This window comes from Gymnoscopelus microlampas (assembly GCF_963454915.1).
Source record: "Gymnoscopelus microlampas genome assembly, chromosome: 2".
In the NCBI taxonomy this organism is placed as follows: Eukaryota; Metazoa; Chordata; class Actinopteri; order Myctophiformes; family Myctophidae; genus Gymnoscopelus; species Gymnoscopelus microlampas.
This window is the reverse complement of record NC_139939.1, coordinates 10,460,261-10,481,344: the sequence shown is the minus strand read 5'-3', so window position 1 is coordinate 10,481,344 and position 21,084 is coordinate 10,460,261. Positions and strand designations below refer to the sequence as shown.

The 21,084-nt window shown below is 42.6% G+C and overlaps 2 protein-coding genes across 2 annotated transcripts in view; one reads left to right on the top strand and one right to left on the bottom strand.

Moving 5' to 3' along the window:
• Positions 1-21,084, bottom strand: part of tusc3 (tumor suppressor candidate 3) — a 214,528-nt gene that overhangs the window by 154,011 nt on the left and 39,433 nt on the right. The gene's annotated exons all lie outside the window — the stretch shown is intronic.
• On the top strand, positions 17,827-20,240 carry LOC311064318 (C-type lectin domain family 4 member M-like; the record flags this gene model as incomplete). The annotated part of the gene is made up of 5 exons (XM_084084151.1): positions 17,827-17,836; positions 18,257-18,532; positions 18,646-18,779; positions 18,963-19,075; positions 19,925-20,240. The coding sequence occupies 5 exons, from the start codon at positions 17,827-17,829 to the stop codon at positions 20,046-20,048; spliced, it is 657 nt and encodes a 218-aa protein (XP_083940277.1). The 3' UTR covers positions 20,049-20,240.

Genomic DNA, 21,084 nt, shown 5'->3' with positions numbered 1-21,084 from the left:
TGACAGACTAACTGGACACAGGTGAACCATCATTGCCAATGACTGGTGAGACAAGACAGGTAGCAACTACTAAGGAAAACAGGTAGCAACTACTAAGGAAAACAGGAAACACTAGGACATCTTTACAAACTAAGGTACACAAGTATGAATCAGAACCTAACTAAGAAACAATGCACAAAAGAAAACATAACAGGGATACAGAACTGACACGGATTGTGACAACAGCACACATTGATTTAAATGAATATTGCTACTAATTTATGTTTTTACTTTTATTGGATTCACTGAATGCCAGATATATGTACTGTAGTTAGTTAGGTAGTTACTAACATGTTACCACTGTATTCCTCATCCTTGAAAATGTAGGATTAGTCACCAGAATCAAGATCCTAGGTTGTCTAGCACCTGAGGTATTGGTAAAATGACAGCAGGTGGCGGCCATTTTGACAAATGGCTGCCATGGTTACCACAGGACAATTCTAAATAGTACCACTGTATTCCTCATACTTGAAAATGTAGGTTTAGTCACCAGAATCAAGATCCTAGGTGGTCTAGCACCTGAGTTATTGGTAAAATAACAGCAGATGGAGGCCATTTTGGAAAATGGCTGCCATGGTTACCACAGGACAAATCTGCGATGGCCCTATAGCCAAAAATGTTCCTTATGGCATGCTCTAACTGTGTGCCAAATTTCATGCTTGTATCGTAAAGTGCACGATTCTGGCCCGAAACGCCTGGGCTACACACACAAAAACACACAGTACGGGCTCCTCTGGGCTGGTTCACCCAGGGGCCATGGGGTGCACAGAATGTGTGTGTGTGTGTGTGGTGGTGCTGACTGGGTTACAGTTTCAAAATGAAGCAAGGCATGGCAATACCGGACCGGAATGATGACATTTCTCATCTGCATTAAATTGATCCTGTCACCAAACACACTGCTCTAACCCAGGAGGTGGGTGGAAAAAAAATAATCTCCATAAAAGATTTATTTTTCTGTTTCTCGGACATAGCCTCGGAATGTACGCTGTCAGATTGTGGGGGAAATGCATGGCTTAACCCATTAAGACCTGAATAAGCATCTGTGTCACTTTTTCATTTGAGCTAAAAAGCATTATTTTACACTTTGGCTATTCAAAAATAGCAGATATACAAGCCCATAGCGCGGCACCGAGTGCCGCGCTATGAGCTTGTAGATCTGCTATTTTAGAAAAATCGAGAAAATGTGTGCAAATTAATATATTTATATTATTTTAAAGCAAACATTTTTTAACTCAAATCTTTGCTTCTGGGGGGTCCCTGGAACAACATATTTGGAGATGGGGGTCCGCGGCCAAATACATATCATTTTGGGGGTCCTTGACATGAAAAAGTTTGAGCACCACTGATATAGAAACATAGGGTTTTCAGTAAACTGTTGGAATTTAGAAGACATTTTGTAGAAATCGGCTTCAGGTCTGCATGGCTTAATTCACTATGACAGAATGAAATGCCGAAACCAGAGAGATGGTGCTGGGGATACAACAGCTTAGGTCTCTTACTGTGGCCATGAAATATAATAATCTGAAGCGGGGGGGGGGGGACATTTTGGAAGCAAGAGCCAGGCAAAATCTTATACCTTATAACACACTGACATGAGGGCTTGTGGGCTGCCAGAGAATTTCATTTTTCAAGTTTCCTTTTTAACCCATTAAGACCTGGAACTGTGTCATTTTTAGATTTGAGCTAAAAAGCATTATTTTACACGTTGGGCTATTCAAAAATAGCAGATATACAAGCTCATAGCGCGGCACCGAGTGCCGCGCTACGAGCTTGTAGATCTGCTATTTTTGAAAAATCGTGAAAATGTGTGCAAACCTTTGAATATATATATTTTTAACGCGAACATTTTTAACTCAAATCTTTGCTTCTGGGGGGTCCCTGGAACAAGATATGTTGATGGGGGTCCGCGGCCAATTACATATAATTTTGGGGGTCCTTGACATGAAAAAGATTGAGCACCACTGATATAGAAACATACGTTTTTCAGAAAACTGTTGAGATTTAGGAGACATGTAGAATCGGCTTCAGGTCTCAATGGGTTAAAACGACAGAGCCTGGGCCAAATACTTACACTGTATACTTTACATCCCCCGTGTCCCTCCCATCCTCACCTCCCTCTGGAGTTACTGTAGATATTAATTCACATTGAAATGAGGGGGTCATACACTGCCGCCATTTTACCTTTGTCTCCTCTTTAAATATAGCTTTTTGTCATTTGTTGATGACAAGTATTCATGTCTAATGGCTATTATTATATCTAATGGCTATTATAGTCTAATAATGGCTATAGTATTCTATGCTTTAGCATACATGCTTTACTGTACCTTCGTGCTGTTTACATTTTTGCTATTTTAAACATTTAAAGGTAGTGAAAATAGCAGATCTACAAGCACACAAGCTTGTGAGCTTGTAGATTGTCTATTTTTGTTACTTTTGTGCAACACTCTTGTATGACAAAGTAGGGCATAAATGTACAAAAAAATCACACCCTGTGTGAAGGAAGCGGTGCCTTTGGGGCGGGGCTTAACTAATTTCAGTTTGTCCCTATTGGTGGTCTGAGTCCACTTACCAAATGTGTACTTGGTAGCATGCTGCAAACTGGAATAATGGCTGTTTAAAGCCCAGCCAATGGGCAGACAGAGGGGGTGGGGCTTAAGTAATTACAGTTTGTCCCTATTGGTGGTTTTAGTCCATGTACAAAATTTGTACTCCGTAGCATGCTGCGAACTTGAGTTATGGCTGTTTAAAGGCCAGCCAATGGGAAGACAGAGGGGGCGGGGCTTAATTAATTTCAGTTTCTGCCTATTGGTGGTTTTAGTCCATGTACTTAATTTGTACTCCGTAGCATGCTGCGAACTGAAGTTATTGCTGGTTAAATGCCGTGCTCAAACGGACATACGGACGTCAAGTGTGTGCGTGTGTTTGTGCGTGTGTTCGTGTGTGCGCATGTGTGCAGTATTGGCGTGTGTGTGTGTGTGTGTGTGTGTGTGTGTGTGTGTGTGTGTGTGTGTGTGTGTGTGTGTGTGTGTTTTGCCGTGTTCAAGCAGACGGACGGACATAACATACGGACGGACGGACGGACGGACGGACACACACACGGACAGAGTCAAATGTAGAGCGGTTGGCACCGCTAAAAATAACGTAAAAAAAATGTAATATGGAGATACGAGATTTCTAACCCGACATCAATGTCATGCTTATCCTCTGCAGTAGAAGATAAGCATGAGCCAAATTATCTTCTAAGCCATTAAGACGACGGGCCAGAACACAATGGCTAATTTAGGAACTGGAACGTGCGACAAACCCACCTTATATACAATAATAACTATAGCGTTACAAAAGTTAATAAATAAAGATGCGTGTGGCATAACTACTGAGGGGAAATGCGTGTGTAATCAAATAGTACAGGTGCAGATGGAAATGCTTGTGTAATCATTTTGCGCAGGCCACATTCCTTGAGCCCTGATATAGTACGTCAAAAAGTTACAGAAAAACGAAAATAAGTCGGAGACAAGACAGTCATACTCCTTTTCGAACGAGAACTTTTTCCATGGTTCAAGGTGAAAGAGTTTTTCCATCCAAACGAAAAGGAAGTTGACAGTGAAAACTGATGATTCAAAGGAGAATAGAAAGAGAACTACAGTGTGTGTTCATCCTACCTGGTTTCATACATTCAAAGCCATTGCTGTCCATATCCTACTGCACCTATGTGGGACTGTCAGTCAGATATTGTAAATTATTTACAAAATAATTTGCCATGCCAGATATTATCACAGGCGGGCTAAGGTTCTGGCCCACAGGACACCTGTTGCCTACCACTGTTCTATGGAGTCCCTAGTCATACCTTAGGGTTCTACATGAAGTCATGACCCTAAGGTACTTCACAAAACAACGTTCCCTGAAATCCAGTGGTCAGTCAGTGACAATGAGGCGATGTCTCAGGTCACAACCCATATTCATGCAACCCATATGCTATTTTCGGCAAAGAGGTTGGGTGAGCAGGGGAAAAACAGAGCAAACCAAGTACAGGGCCAAAGGTAAAATTTACTAAGTATTGAGGGTTTGAGTGGTTTAGTGGATGTCTGAAAATACATTACATGTTAGCTTTGACTGCCCTTGACTCGCGTCAATTGCTAGTTTGTCCAGTTGGCCGTCGACGCATTAGACGCGTTAGACGCGCGTTCATTGTTTAATGTCTGGTCGCGCTATTCTGGTCATTTTTCATCATCAGGTTCACTTTAGGATTCCTTCAGACTCCCCGGGTTCTGGTTTCATGACGCGTAATTTTGGCCGATCAGAGAATCTGCGACCACGTCACATCCGGTTTGACGTATAGACTGTTTGAGTCTGTTGGGGGTGAGTGAGTGAGCCGATCAAGGTGTCTATTTGCTGCTCTCTAGTGGTGGAACCATCGTATGTGTTCAAAAACCGCAGCTAGACAAACTATATGAAAATGAAATAACAAAATAACAATACAAAAAAACACGAAGATCGCTGGCACTGGGGGAGTACTTTATGAAAATACTCTGGCAGTCAAAGAGTTAAAATAAAACATGAATCCAACACATCAATACAAACTAGAATGTGCAAACAAACTTTCACAAAACAATGATGGTGGCGATGTCAAAAGTCTATGAAGCTATGTATGAAATCTATGAAAAAGTTAAATCTGCAACACAATTCTATACAACGTAGTATAGGGGTCCCTGCTTCATCTCTCTCTCTCAGCTAGGGGGTCCTTGGTCTGAGAAAACCTTGAAGACCCCTGCTGTAATGGATCTCACAGGAGAGGAAGGGCTGCTGAGACAGCGAGAGCGAAGCAAAACAGACTGTCCTGGAGGATAACGATATTCCAAGTAAAAAAAAAAAGAACACTTTGGACCCGGGCCGTTTTATCCGAATCTCCCTTTGATTAAGCCGTGTGACTTGAATGACTAAAAACCTTGGCTCTGAAAGTATAGCCGACCTAAAAAACTGCTGAACACAGAGTTTCCTCACTTTTCTGTGCACGACTCGTCTTGGTTTTTCTATTTTTTTTTATTACTGAAGCTGCCATTGGCGTTCTTGTCTGCTCACACGTTGAAAGGTTATGCTAAGTGACTTATCAATGTTGAAACCTTTTTTTTATGACTCTTTTTGTTTTTTGGCAAACCGTAGCACTTGTCGCTGACGTCATCTTCTGAGCTGGATGACACTAGCCACTTAAAATCCCAGCAGGCCGTATTGAGGAGCAAACCTTCGCAGGAAAATAGCAGATAAGCATAGAGATCGGCCACTTTTCAGCGAAGATATCCAATGTTGAGCGAAAACGGAAAAGACACTAGTATAGAGGCCTGTGGGACTCCGCTCAACAACGTATGGGGGTTTAATCATTTGAACGGGCGGCTTATGAAAGTGGCCACAGATTGGCTCTATTCACAGCAGCCATATTATCACTTCCTTCACAGGTGTTACCAATGATACTAATGAAGGCTCTGTTCCATTCTGGTCGAACAGAGTCAGGGTGCTGATATTGTGCATGTTGGCCCACTGGAAACACCAGTGGGTCTACAGTTGGGGTCCAGGGACCCTCATGGGCTTCCAAATGGCCCCTTACAGGTGTGTAACTCTGAGAGTGTACAAATGGAACCAAATGGTCCATTTGGTTCCATTTGTACACTCTCAGAGTTATGGGGGTCGTGGAAACCACTGTGCTACACTAAATGGAACAGAGCCCTAATTAGTATAATTTGTAACACCTGTGAATGTCTTCATAATATGGCTGCTGTGAATAGAGCCTATTGCTACTGGGTTCAAACAGCAGCGGGTGGGGGTGGGGGGATGAGGGTAGGGGGGTCCGATCGATACGCACAAATCGCCCCATATCCTCGCCAACGCGGACGCAATCTTTTTCTCACATCAAAAGGAAGGAAGCCCCCCCCCCCCCCCCCATGACTCTCCCCGTTTTACAGCAGTAAAAGTGCTTTTTTCTCTCCATCCAATAATCCAAAATGAGGAAACAAATCCATGCTAAGTGAGATCTATTTGGGCTCATTAAAAACATATTGCTATTCTATGTCCAACAGGGGCCCACCCCGGCAAGAATTAGTATCCCATTACCGACCTGCGGTGCCGCGAGGATATTGCAAGTGGGGGTCCCTGTAGCTCCGTTTTGGAACCTCGCGCTCCGCTATTAGCGCCGAGACGAGGTTCCGCTGCGTCGAGCCCCTCCCGGCGGAGGTCGGGACCGGAGAAAGGTCACGGATATTACCTTTTTTTTACCCTGCACGTCGTATCCAAAAAGTAAAGGTATAGTCCGGTAAGCAGACTGACGTCTGCAATGGAGTCGGTTTAAATCAGTGGGTCTCAAACTCTTTCATGTCAGGGACCCCCAAAATGATATGTGTTTGGCCGTGGATGTCAAAATGTTTAGTTCCAGGGACCCCCCCAGAAGCAATTTGAGTTACAAATCTTCGCTTAATATATATATATATATATATATTCAAAGATTTGCACAAACTTTCACGATTTTTCAAAAATAGCAGATCTACAAGCTCATAGCGCGGCACTCGGTGCCACGCTATGAGCTTGTAGATCTGCTATTTTCGAACAACCAAAGTATAAAAGGTTAAAGTGGTTAAAATGATTGTGATGCTATATTAACGCATTCTGCTGGGGACCCCCTGGAACCCACCCCAAGGACCCCTGGGGGACCCCACTTTGAGAACCAATGGTTTAAATGGCTTATTTAGTGAGCCTTCTCATTGCAGGAAGTTGCAGCTGCTTCGGCTGCAGTATACGGACACTCGCGGTCGGGGTGTTGAATGAGAAACCGTGGCACAGGCTGAGCTTGTAGATCTGCTATTTTAAATACTTGTGTGTGACACTCTTGCATGATGAACTAGGGCATTCATTTATGGGGACAAAAAATGTTCTTACTTTTGTTCTTCAGTTTGGGTTAAGTTTATGTGAGAAAGGACGATAATGCGCAAGGTTAAAAAGAAATGCCAGAATTAGCCAAGAGGCTATTTTTCACGTGTAGTCCCTGGCCAAGGCTGCCTATAATACATCAAAGCAAAAAACTAAAACACATGCAGTAGATCGCAGTTCCAGGGAAAAGGATGGAGGCAGTTCTTAAGAGAAATAGAAGCAGTTTTTAAGAAAAAATAGAAGCAGTTTTTAAGAAGAATAGAAGTGAATCTTAAGAAATATAGAAGCAGTTCTTGGGGAGGAAAAAAAAGAAAAACAGGGGGAGAGCATATAACCTGTGTTCCAATAGATCCGGTGTAGCTATTATTTAGTCACAGGCTCGTATTGATACTTTTCATTCATTAAACATTCATAAAACACACAATCACACTTGACCACTTAAATGTTCATTTAGAAAGTAGCAAAAATTGCAGATCTACAAGCTCACAATGCGTCGCAATGTGATGTTTTGTGCGCTTGTGGATCTGCTGTTTTCGCTACTTTCGCGAGACACTCGTGGATGGCGAAGTGGGACTGAAATATGGAGACGCAAGGTTTCTGCCTGACAGCAACGACATGAGAAACCTACAAGGGATTTTAAATAATGTATTGTGCGCGTGCCCCAGTTGTACCAGATCATTTCACCCTAATAGGATTTCAACTTTCTATGTTTTTTCGTATATGAATGTCCTACTTCATCATCCAAGACGGTCGCACAAAATGAATGAAAATAGCCGATCTACAAGCTCACAACGCGTCGCGTTGTGAGCTTGTATAGCCTTGTTTAAACAAGGCTATACAGCCTATATAACGTGCACAGCATTCAAAGTAATAGGGCGACAGAAAAACAACATGGCGGCCGTGTCCATTGAGTTCAATGGAGAAGTATTTTAGGCCAGTTTTAAATGTGAATAGGGAATTGTAGGGGATTCTGATGACAAAACAAGTGTCAAATTACTACTTGAATTGCCAAGATGATGGTGGGTTGTGATCTTTACTTGTACACCGTGCTCTCTATTTTAGGGGCCAAATGTGAGTCAAATAATCACACTGTAGAGCCCTTGTTGGCTTTATTTACTCTTCATCTCCAATAAAGAGACGCTCTCTCGTAGCCTTGTGCCGGTTAAAGAGGGCGAAAATGAACGTGTCTGCCTGGTTGTAATTTGTCAATTCTATTCTGAGCCAAAATATACCCATGACTACAGCAGAGTTATTTATCCCAGGAATGCATTCAGATTGTAACCTTTCCTAACAAAGACACAAGCCAGATGTTAGTCGTTGTTAGAGGAGGGTTTTTTTTTTGGTCTGGTGGGAAAGAGGCCTATATTGAGAAAGACAGGAACACAGGAAGAGAGGCAAAGAGAGAAAGAAACAGAGAGAGAGAGAGAGAGAGAGAGAGAGAGAGAGAGAGAGAGAGAGAGAGAGAGAGAGAGAGAGAGAGAGGGTCGGACACTAAATGTAATTTAGCCTGTATACTTTTTTATGCTAAACTGCTTCAATTTATCATGTTACATTACCATACACCCGCGTGTGTGTGTGTGTGTGTGTGTGTGTGTGTGTGTGTGTGTGTGTGTGTGTGTGTGTGTGTGTGTGTGTGTGCCTTCGTGCGTGTGTGTGTGTTATTTTGGGGCATAAAGGAGGTGTCAGTCAAACGGTTGTAATTACTAATAGCTTTCCAGAGGGAAGGGGGCCCTCGCCACCTCTGAACCCGATTCCTGTCCTACGTTTAACCACTTAAAGGCATAGTACTGTATGTAACTCTGACATACAGTACTCATTGATGCCTTTTTAAACCCTAGCTCTACAGAACCGGAGAACCTGGAGTTACAACTGTGCTTTTGAGCGTGTTTCCCCCGTCTTCACACGGCTAGGGGCGCGACAGTTAATCCAACTAAATGATTGAATTGACTATTTAAACAAATACATTGATTGTGGCAGGAATTTTATGTTATCTTTATTTTGTATTTGCCACTCCTATCTCCTGCCACCCCTTATACGCACGTGCACACACACGCACAAACACACACACACACAATTTGGAAAGCCAAATACAAATACAAGTCTCTCCACCAACTGGTATACTGTAGCCTATACACTGTGTCTGCATGAGTTCATATGTCCCTGCGTGTGTGTGTGTGTGTGTGTGTGTGTGTGTGTGTGTGTGTGTGTGTGTGTGTGTGTGTGTGTGTGTGTGTGTGTGTGTGTGTGTGTGTGTGTGTGTCCGCTCGTGCGTGTGTTAGCATCCCGGCCCGTGAATCGTCACAGCGATGGGGTCTGTCCAGGAGGATAAGAGTGTGACGTCTTATCAGCCACAAGCCAGACAGGTGACGTGTGTGTGCACGCAAATAAAACACACACAGACACACACACACACACACACAACGTGAGAGAGAGAGACAGCGCCGCACGGGGGAGACAGTTCAAGTGTACATCACACACACATTGTTTGTATTACTGTACTTGCGAGGACATCCGGTGTTTGGGACAACATCGGAAATTGCGGAAAACTGTTGAAAAATAGCCACAGAAATAACCGATCTACAACGCATATCGTCTGTTTTCCGGTGCACAACACCGTATAAATCAGGCATAACCCCAACCCTTAAACATAACCTTTAAATAAGGGGTCTTCAACAGGGGGTCCGGGACCCTCTAGGGGGTCCTCAGAGTTGCTACAGGGGGTCCGCCAAATCTCTGTGTGATAGGATACTTGTTTTAGGTTCCCCCAGGCTTTTTTTTTCTTTTGAAACAAAACAAAAAAAAGGCCTGGGTTTCCGAGGCTACTTGAACCCTAGCATCACTATTCTAAAGGACAACTTTAGCCTTAAAATAGCCGATCTACAAGCTCGCAGCGCCTCGCAGAGGGGGAAAAAAGAGCAGACCAAGTACAGAGTGAAAGTGTACGAAGTATTGACGGTTTAAGTGGTTAAATGTCTGAAAATACACATTAACATGAATCCAACATCTATGAAAAGCTTTAATCTGCAAGGACCCCTGCTCTAAATGTCTAATTCTAACCTGAATATATTTCTAATAGTAAATGACAACGTATCTCAAAAAAACGTAAGTACATTGTTTGTCCACAACTAGTACTTTTTCCACCACTGCTCACAAGTATAGTAATACAAGTACACACACACACACACACACACACAAACACACACACACACACACACACACACACACACACACACACACACACACACACACACACACACACACACACACACACACACACACACACACACACACACACACACACACACACACAGTGTGATGATGTGTCCTCATATCAGCAATCCAACATGTCCTGTCAGTGAGGGAGGTCGGTCAGACTGACGAATGAAGGGAGGGATGGAGGGATGGATGAATGGACGAGACATGGAGGTGTGGAGAACATGAGCCAACTGTGGAGGACAGCTAGAGACAGAGAGAGAGATAAGAGCGAGCTGAGTACGAACTAATCAAACTAATCGATTTAACAGAGACTAACAGAGGTGTTTTTTTTTTTTTTACCCTCACATACTGCCAGACTTTTCTAAGCTAGTACTTAGAAAAAATGTTATTTTTTGGTCCGTTTATTTTTTACCATTGAAGTGAATGGAGCAGCAACTTTCGGGAAAATGTTATCTCCTGGTTCTTTGTGATGAACGGAAAAAACGTTAAAACCCCAAAAATTAAGAATAATTTTAGATTTTTTTTTGTAAACATTTATTTAAAAATGTTCATACAATAGCTAAATTCTCAAAAACGTTTATAAACGTTTTTGGCAGGTAATGAGTTGAAGTCTAGAGCAGGGATAGGATTAGAGACAGAATGAACAGGTATAAGCAGGGGTGCACATAACTGGTGCGCAGGTGCGCATGCGCACCCAAAATAAAAAATGCGCACCACATCAGGCGACGCGAGGCGCTTTTGCGCACCAACAGCTGGGACAGGAATTTCCAAGCTTTTATTTTTTAGCAAAACTAAAAAATAAAAGCCTGGAGATCGAGGCTAGGAATTTACTTCCTGAAGCCACACTCACACAATCACTCTAAAGCACCCGTCGGCCCCATGTACAGCCATTAGGCGGAGGGGTAGAGATATGACTCGCGTCGCCTCGCATCGCCTCGCATTGCCTGGCTGCTTGCACGCAGCCAGCAGCGGCTGTTAGAGGCACTCGTCACCGATGATGAACGCACCGTAATGGTGCAAAATATGCCGTGAACGTCCCAATCTGGCGGATAAAATCAGAGCAGCAGCACAGGGCACCAACCTTGTGGGCTTTATCTAACAGCGTGAGAAAAGAAACGGCGAAAATCGGCGGAGTTTAGAAGCAGATCGTCCTTTTTTTCTCGCCCCCCCCCCCCCCGTTGACAAAACGGGACGGACTGAACCCCCCCCGTTGACAAAACGGGACGGACTGAACCCCCCCCGTTGACAAAACGGGACGGGCGCCATGCGCACCAAGTCACATGTCCAGGTGCTCTTCTGCGTACCAGACCTAAAAAGTTATGTGCACCCCTGGGTATAAGGAAGGAAGGAAGGAAGGAAGGAAGGAAGGAAGGAGTTTTGGAGAGAATGTTTGTAGAGACACAGACAAAAGGCGTGGGAGAGAGAATGAGTGACAGTTGACAGAGTAGCACACCCCCGTCATTATGGCCGTCTCTCCACCCAAAGTGTTGCTGTTTGTCAGGTCATGATGCGTGGCTTTAAGAACGGCTGCATGGAGAACAGCCAACACTCACAATGCATAGGGTTGTTGTCGGCCTGAAACCTCGTATCTCCATTTTGGAACTTTTTTAAAATAAATTAACTCACTATTCAATAGGCGAGACAATATGTTTTGCTATTGGTTATACAAAAAAGGAGCACATAAGACAACTAGAAAAAGTGCTCCTCGGAGCACAGGTCTCCGCCAGGTCAGGTAGGTTATTGTGGCCTCCTGGTGGCGCTATAATAGGCCAATGTAAAAAGGGTGACATTTTCTCTTCAACATAGTGTGAATGTGCGTGCGGTTTGACCGCAATCGGACGCTGCGTTCATGATTTGCGGCATTTTGTTCAAAACAAGCTACTACTGCAAACTTTAGATGTCAATCTTAGTCAATCAGGATGGAATATGAAAAATCAAACACATCCGTCTTGATCACATGACTATAGAGATCATGTGTACGGATTTGCGTGAAATTTGGATGAAATCGGAAGGAGTAATATAAAAAAATGTGTTTTATATAAGTCGGCCTCCTGGTGGCGCCATAAAAGGCAGATGTGAAAAATGCAGGGCAAAGGTTTTTCCTTGACCTCTAGGGAGTGAGTGCGCATACAAAGTTTTACACAGATCGGTGCAGTTATAGGTAAAAGCACGAATCGGCCTGTTATAGCGCCACCATGAGGCTGATTTGAACATTTTCAAGTGGCATTTCTTCCTCGGCATAGTGGAAATATGCATGCAAAATTTCAAGGAAATTGCATGCTGTGTTTATGATTTGAGGCATTTTGTTCAAAACGGAGCACTCCTACAAACTTTGGAAGCCATATTTAGCCAATCAGGATGGAATATGAAAAATCTGAAAGACCCGTTTCGTTTAATGACTATACAGATACTGTGTACCGATTTGCGGGATTTTTGGACAAAATCTGTAGGAGTACTGTCAAACAAAACATATGTTTTGCACAAATCGGCTTCCTGGTGGCGCTAAAAAAGGTCCATATGAAAAATGTGGGGCAGAGGTTCTGCTGTGGCATCCAGGGAGTGTGTGTGCACAGTTTCACTGCGAGCAAGCCAACGGTGCCAGAGATTAGCTGTACACAGACAGAATGACGGACGGACGGACACACGGACGGACGGACACACGGATGGACGGACAGAGGGCAAAACATACTAGCAAAGTGTCAGACATGTGACTGAACCCTGCAGTGTGTGACTGGGTACTGGACTTATCTGCCAGACCCCAAATGGTCAGGGTGGGCAGCCTCACCTCTACCCCCCCCCCCCCCCACCCCCCAATCATTCACATCATGTTTTATTGATAGCTTTAAAATCATATTGATATTGCAATAATATCAATGATGAGGAAATGCCCACCACAGCAGTGTGGTGGGCATTTCCTCTGACATTTGCTCACATTTCCTGTGTGACCGTTGCTCACAATAAGACATGCTCCATTATGTATATCCTCCTTTAAGCAAAGATACAAGCTGCACAATACATGCACACATAGCAGCTAGGCCCAAGCACCTGTCCAATTGCCTTCAAAGGAGATAGTGTCCTTTTTATGCCTACATATGTATCTCACTTCTCTCTCTTACTGAACCACAGTTGCTCTCTGCTCTGCTCTCATTAAATACAAAGATTGTAGGCTGAGGTTGTTTGTTCCCCCTCCTGATAAATCTGGATTTTGCAAGAAACAAATGAACTGATGCTCAACCCAAAGTATTCAGAGTATGATGGGCCTGACCTAAAAGCCTGGCAAATAATAAAGTCGTCAGAACCCTCAAATAAGTATCGTTGCTGTCCAGCAGAGACCAGCTAACTCCATTTTTCCACTTTCGCATTTTTTCCATAAAACAGGGCCATTGAACACCCCTTACATCTGTGTGTTGATAAAAAAAATATTGAACCAACGAAAAGTATTATAAAGCGCTTCTGACGAAACCAGCTAACTCCATTGGATCCTCAAACTTTCTGCTAAACCAGGTAAGTTCACCAAAGGGGGGTGGGGTTAGCTGGTTTAGCTGACTCCAGGCTCCACCCCCTTTTGACCTCCAACCTCATTGTGAGCTTGGAGGTCCATTCAGCTGTTCTTATCAATGATGAACAAAACCTCCTAACTCCACTTTTTTTTTGTTTTTGTCATTTCCTGAAAAATGAACATTTTGGAGTTGGTTGCTGCCGGACAGCAGATATATAACCAGGGGTGCACATAACTGGTGCGCAGGTGCGCATGCGCACCCAAAATAAAAAATGCGCACCACATCAGGCGACGCGAGGCGCTTTTGCGCACCAACAGCTGGGACAGGAATTTCCAAGCTTTTATTTTTTAGCAAAACTAAAATATAAAAGCCTGGAGATCGAGGCTAGGAATTTACTTCCTGAAGCCACACTCACACAATCACTCTAAAGCACCCGTCGGCCCCATGTACAGCCATTAGGCACAGGGGTAGAGATATGACTCGCGGCGCCTCGCATCGCCTCGCATTGCGTCGCTGCGTGCACGCAGCCAGCAGCGGCTGTTAGAGGCACTCGTCACCGATGATGAACGCACCGTAATGGTGCAAAATATGCCGTGAACGTCCCAATCTGGCGGATAAAATCAGCGCAGCAGCACAGGGCACCAACCTTGGGGGCTTTATGTAACAGCGTGAGAAAAAAAAACGGCGAAAATCGGCGGAATTTAGAAGCAGAGCGTCCTTTTTTTCTCGCCCCCCCCCCCCCCCCCCCCGTTGACAAAACTGTCTGGTGGGCACCGTGCTGACCCCCCCCCCCCCCGTTGACAAAACTTTCCGGGCTGAACCCCCCCCCCCCCCCCCCCGTTGACAAAACGGGACGGGCGCCATGCGCACCAAGTCACATGTCCAGGTGCTCTTCTGCGTACCAGACCTAAAAAGTTATGTGCACCCCTGTATATAACCCTTTTAATGACGCAGAGCAACAGAAGGAAACATCATCTCTCTCAGCCATTCTGAGACCTGTGGGTGTGTGAAGTGTGGTTTCAGAACAGGATCTTAAGCACGTGACGCCCAAAAGTGTGAAGTTGTTGGGTTCCGTTGATAGACTTTTGTAAGGTTAGACCTCCTCTTAAACGAAAGTAGTTTGAAGATGAACTAGAATGGCGGAGGACGTGTACGCCATACCAGACCTGACAAAGAAGGTCAGATATGGCCGAAGAGAGAGGCAGCATGAGATGGAGGAGAGACGAGACAGAGAGGAGAGGATGGTAGACAATGACATCTATGTCTCTGCAGACGACCTTGACCCTGACCCTGACCCTGGCACACAACAGGATGCTGTACAGCAGAACACAACACAACAGGGAAATGGAGGTAAAACTAAAATGCTACAATGATTAACTATGGATGTTACACAAGAGCAGTGGTGTAGTGGTGTGTCTGATAGTGTGGCTATCCTCTAATTGTACATAACGTCCCGTGCCGTTTGTTGCTGTAAAGGAACAGTGTCCTTTGTAAAAATAAAAAAACAAAAGACCAGAAACAGTGACCTGAATTCTAAGTGCCGCCAAAAAGATACAATTTGAACAGTTGTGCTTATTCATGTGTGATTAAGCCACACGTTTCATGTGCTCTGCCTTGTTTAATCTACAATAAAACTTTTAAAAGGTTTTATATTCGAAACCATGGGGTGCGTGTGCGTGACACAGGCACACTCACCTTATCATCACAATTTATTAAAATTAGTGCGATGCTCGTTGGGAACGATTAACACATGCCCTCCTCCATTTCTGCAATACCAGTTGAGCCTATTTGTTGTACCTGTTGTCAGAGTACTTGGAGGCCAATCTATGATGTCACTATGACATGATGACACATACATCTGCAAACATATCTAGTGAAAATTCAAGGTAGGATACGGGATATGTTTACGTTAAAACAAAAGGGTTTTGTCAAAGGTTTAAAACTCTTTGATAAATAGAAAATACATTTTCAGGTGGGTTGCCAATTTCAGCCAATTAGGAGAGAGTACGATACGACACGATAATACTTTGTCAGTTCACACTGAAATTTGTCTTGCGACCCAGCAGCCATGTATGCAACAATAAACAGTACACACATTTGACATGACACAAGAAAACAAAACAAATACATACATAAAGACATACAAAGACAAGAGCAATGTCCACCTCTCAGCCTACCCCTGGCCTGTAACTCCTGATTAATCCTCAATGTCGTCTGATGGACAAAGGACCTCTTCAGCTTGACCTTATTGTATGTAGGAACACTGTATCTCCTTCCTGAAGGCAGCAACCTATATTCTCCATACAAAGCATGGCTAGTGTTTGAAGTGATATTCCTTGTCAACCTTATCATACTGTCATTATACGTAGATGCAGGAGTTGATAGTCCATAGGATCAGCAGAGCTATTTATACTGCTCTCGTCTTATCTATATCATCTATATCATGACATGTAACGACATATAGGCACACGGACAATACAAATAACTAAACAATAAGGCATACAAGGCACTCTGAGGTTGCGGTGCTGCCGCAGAGCAGCGCACACGGAAGCAGCAGCTCTGCAGAGCAGAGCAGAGCAGAGCAGAGTACCCGTTATCAACTTCCTTTTAATAATGTTCCAGTTCCAATTTTGTCTGCTCATTTCTTAGTGTCACCACTTCCAATTTCACCTGTTTAATCTGTATCCTGTGTGATAGAATTGTTGACCTGAATATGTGTTTACTGATAGTACTCTATAGCAATACTGTGCTATCAGAATATAGCGCTATTTAACCAACAATATCACTTACCTTAACCTTAAAGATAAAAGAAAATAGCAGTTTTCTTAATAAAGAAAAGAAAAAATGCATTTTAGGTTCAAAATAAAATTAATTATCTGTTTACTAAAGAACTGGGGAGACGGGGGGAGACCCCTGTTACTGAACAAAAACTCTATAGCAAAGATCACTTTCAGAACAGAGCTTTCTTAAACAATTTTTGTTGTGTCTTAACAAAAATATGATTTACTGCACCTTTCGGCTGTAAATGTATGTAAATTTCCTCGTCTAACCCGGATTTGAACCTGGTTTCATGCGCAAGTGCTGACGTTTTATCATTGAGCTAATAGAGCCTGCTTGCTTGGGGAATAAATTGAATCTTGACCATTAGATCAACATTTTTGTCAGATCCTGTGTCTATGTGAGACATGACCTTTGACACAATATAAATGTGTCAATATAAGAGCAGACAATTTACAACCACCCCAATTGTATAAGTTATATTGTTTTAACATTATCTACCATATAGATTAGACAAAATGAAATGTTATTCATAAAACAAAAGTTATATAGTGCCGCTTTAAGAACACTAGGGGTTCGGGCCGCTACGTGGCCCTCACACCTAGGTTGCACCACCGATCTTACCGTTATGTCTGATTCATAGTGTCAGGGGCTTTGTCAGGGTACCTGTTTACCTTTCTGTGTCCCTTTTGTGGCCATATATGGAGATCTCTGCATCTGTCTGTCTACCTGTGTCCCTTTTATGCCCATATGGAGATCCCTGATGTCTTATGTGCCCATACCCTGTAAATTGGCACACTCATAGATGGGCATATTCATTCTGGATAACTGGATAATTATGCACATGCCCATATATGGACATATCGGTCAGATCGGCGATTCTGGACAACCGCATATTCAAACTACAATGATCTCCATATATGCCTATATATGGGCATATTGGGTTTGTTTATGGTTATGTATGAGTCATAGTGACATGCTTATATATGGGCGTGTCAGGTTTGTTTATGGTTATGTATGAGTCATAGTGATATGCTGATATATGGGCGTTTCGGGTTTGTTTATGGTTATATCTGACTCAGAGTGATGTGGCCGTGGTCCGCTGGCCGGTCCTCCCTTAGGCCAATTTTAATATAGGATGCATTACTTGTCATCTATCATAAAACATCATAACTTGTTAAAAGGTGTAACTTATTTTAAACTTTAAACCCTCTGAAGTATCCTCATAGGTTTGTCTTGTGTTTTTCAGGCTCTGATGAGTCCAAGAAGAATGGTTCCAGAGCTGCTGCAGTGTGTCTGGGTCTGTTGGGTCTGCTGTGTGTAATCCTATTGGCTGTCATCACTGGCCTGGTCATATACAGTGAGTAATTCTATAATAAACAGAATGTTTACAGGTATATTTTTGTCAGAAATAGTTGATGGCTGTTGCTTTAAATACATTTGTTCCTATTGTGGGGCAGTTGGATTGGCATGAGGTGTGCAGGGGACAGGCATATTGACCATTTCTGTGCCTTGTTTCTCAGAAAACCAGCTGTCATGTCAACACTGCCTAAAGCCCTTTAAGATAACATTGGAAATGGATGCGTGTGATGTGTCTCGGCTTGTGCTGGCTACAACAAAAATAGCAGATCTACAAGCTCGCAGCGTGGCACAAAGTAACGCACTGCGAGCTTGTAGATCTGCTATTTGTTAATAGCCAACGCAAAAAACTAAAATGACACAGATGCTTTCCCGGTTTTAATGGGTTAAGGAGGTCTGTTCAGAACAAAGTTGTAAATAAAACTCATCAGTGTGTTTGATTCTCCTTCTTACAGATTCTGAACTGATTAAAGAGAACAACAAGCTGGTCAAAGACCTGGACCAGATACAGTCCCGTTTTGACCATCTACAGTCCAGATATAACAACGTAACTGAACAGAAGGACCAGTGTGGTCTAGACCTAGACCACCTACAGTCCAGATACAACAACGTAATTGAGCAGAAGGGCCAGTGTGGTCTAGACCTAGACCACCAACAGTACAGTTTTGTCCATCTACAGTCCAGATACAGCAAACTAATTGAACGAGATGACATCAAGCAGATTATTTGTGGTCAGTGAGACATCAAAGTTTTATTTTGTCATTGTTATATCATATTGTTCATCATTTATCATTAATCTGAGCGAATGACAAAACAGTGGCTAACTTTATTATTTTGTTTTTAGAACCACATGGATTTACATTTGGTGGTGGTGTGTGTTATTACATCACTACTGGGACGAGAACCTGGGAGCAGAGCAGACAATACTGTAGAGACAAACAATCAGACCTGATTGTCATAAACAGCAAAGAAAAGCAGGTGTGTGTGTGTGTGTGTGTGTGTGTGTGTGTGTGTGTGTGTGTGTGTGTGTGTGTGTGTGTGTGTGTGTGTGTGTGTGTGTGTGTGTGTGTGTGTGTGTGTGTGTGTGTGTGTGTGTGAGAGAGTGTGTGTGTGTGTGTGTGTACAGTGTGCATTTCAGTAACCAGCATCCTTTCTGTCCAGGACTTTGTTAACAAAGTTGTTCTCAGAGACCAGAGGGTGTGGCTGGGTTTGACTGACAGTGAGGAGGAAGGAGTGTGGAAATGGGTAGATGGGACACCACTGACCACACCAACGTAAGACTTTACCTTCATTCTTCTATTCTTCATTTAAATTATCATTATAAACACATTTCACATACAGGGATTTCATCTTCACTACTTTTTTCTAAATGGTCTTAACCCATTAAGACCGGGAAAGAATCGGTCATTTTTAGATTTTAACCACTTTGACCATTATCTTATACTTTAGGCTATTCAAAAATAGCAGATCTACAAGCTCATAGGGCGGCACTGAGTGCCACGCTATGAGCTTCTATATCTGCATATTATTTTTTTTAATCATGAAACTTTTTGCAATCTTTGAATATATTTATATTTTTAAAGCAAAAATTTGTAACACAAATCTTTGCTTTTGGGTATTCTACAAATGTAGTGTTTTTAACAAGATTATATGTATTTAGCCGCGGACCCCCATCTCAAAATATGTTGTTCCAGGGACCCCCCAGAAGTAAAGATTTGAGTTAATATATATGCTTTAATATATAGATAGATAGATAGATAGATAGATAGATAGATAGATAGATACATATACATATACATATACATATACATATATATATATATATATATATATATATATATATATATATATATATATATATATATATATATATCAAATCAAAGATTTGGCACAGATTGTCACGATTTTTCAAAAAATAGCTCATAGCGCGGCACTCGGTGCCGCGCTATGAGCTATAAAATCTTATAATAAAATACCAACCAACCACACTGTCACTAACACAATTACACATATTGTCTATTTCACTATTCTCTTAATTTGCATGTAATATCTAGAATATAATTTGTAGTCATGGTTAAATATCATGTAAATGTATTGTAATGAATGAAATGTTCCTACTCCAGGTACTGGCGCACTGGTGAGCCTAATAACTATGGAGATGAAGACTGTGCTGTGCTTTACAATGGAAGATGGAACGACAGATCATGTTCTGCAGAGAGGCTTTTGATCTGTGAAAGAGTTATCTAGTGAAATGTTGCTACAACTACATGATGTCAAATATTTGGACAAATTTCGTACCAATTTGAAATGTTATCTTTATTCAGAGGCATGTGCAGGAGGCAACCTGCCCTTTTACCCCTGATGCCCAAAGTGCCCTTTACATTTTTTGTATTAAGGCCTGCCCAACACCTATAGCCCTTATCAAGTAGAACATTTGATAAATAACTAGAAAAAGTGCTCCTCGGAGCACAGGTCTCCGCCAGGTCAGGTAGGTTATTGTGGGGCAGCAATGTTCGGAATTTGGCAATCAGGATGTTATATGATGTTATACGGAACCATCTTGACCACTTGACTATATAGATAATGTGTACCGATTTGCATGATGTTTGGACACAATTTGTAGGAGTAATATAAAAAAGAAAACTGTTGCAAAAAAATTGCCTCAAGGTGGCGCTATAATAGGGCAATGTTAAAATGGTGCCATTTGTTCCTCAACGTAGTGCAAATGTGTGAGCAAAGTTTCACTGCAATCGGACGCTGCGTTCATGATTTGCGGCATTTTGTTCAAAACGGGCCACTCCTGCAAACTTTAGATCTACATTTTAGTCAATCAGGATGGACTATGAAACATATAACAGATCCTTCTTGATCACATGACTATAGATATCATGTGTACCGATTTGCGTGAAATCTGGATACAATCTGAAGGCTTACAATCAAAAAATGTGTTTTACATAAGTCGGCCACCTGGTGGCGCTATAAAAGGCAGATGTGAAAAATGCAGGGCAAAGGTTTTTCCTTGGCCTCTAGAGAGTGTGCATACAAAGTTTTACACAGATCAGTACAGTCATAGGCAAAAACACAAATCGGCCTGTTATAGCGCCACCATGAGGCTGATTTTAAAATGTTCAAGTAGCATTTCTTCCTTAAAGGAGGAGTTCACCCAAAAAATGACTTATTTCTATCAATTGCACACCCTATGAAGCCTTGAATCCATGGATTATTTTTTGTTTTGTCGCATTCTTAAGCTAATAATGTGATTCCCGTCTCCTACCGGCTAATG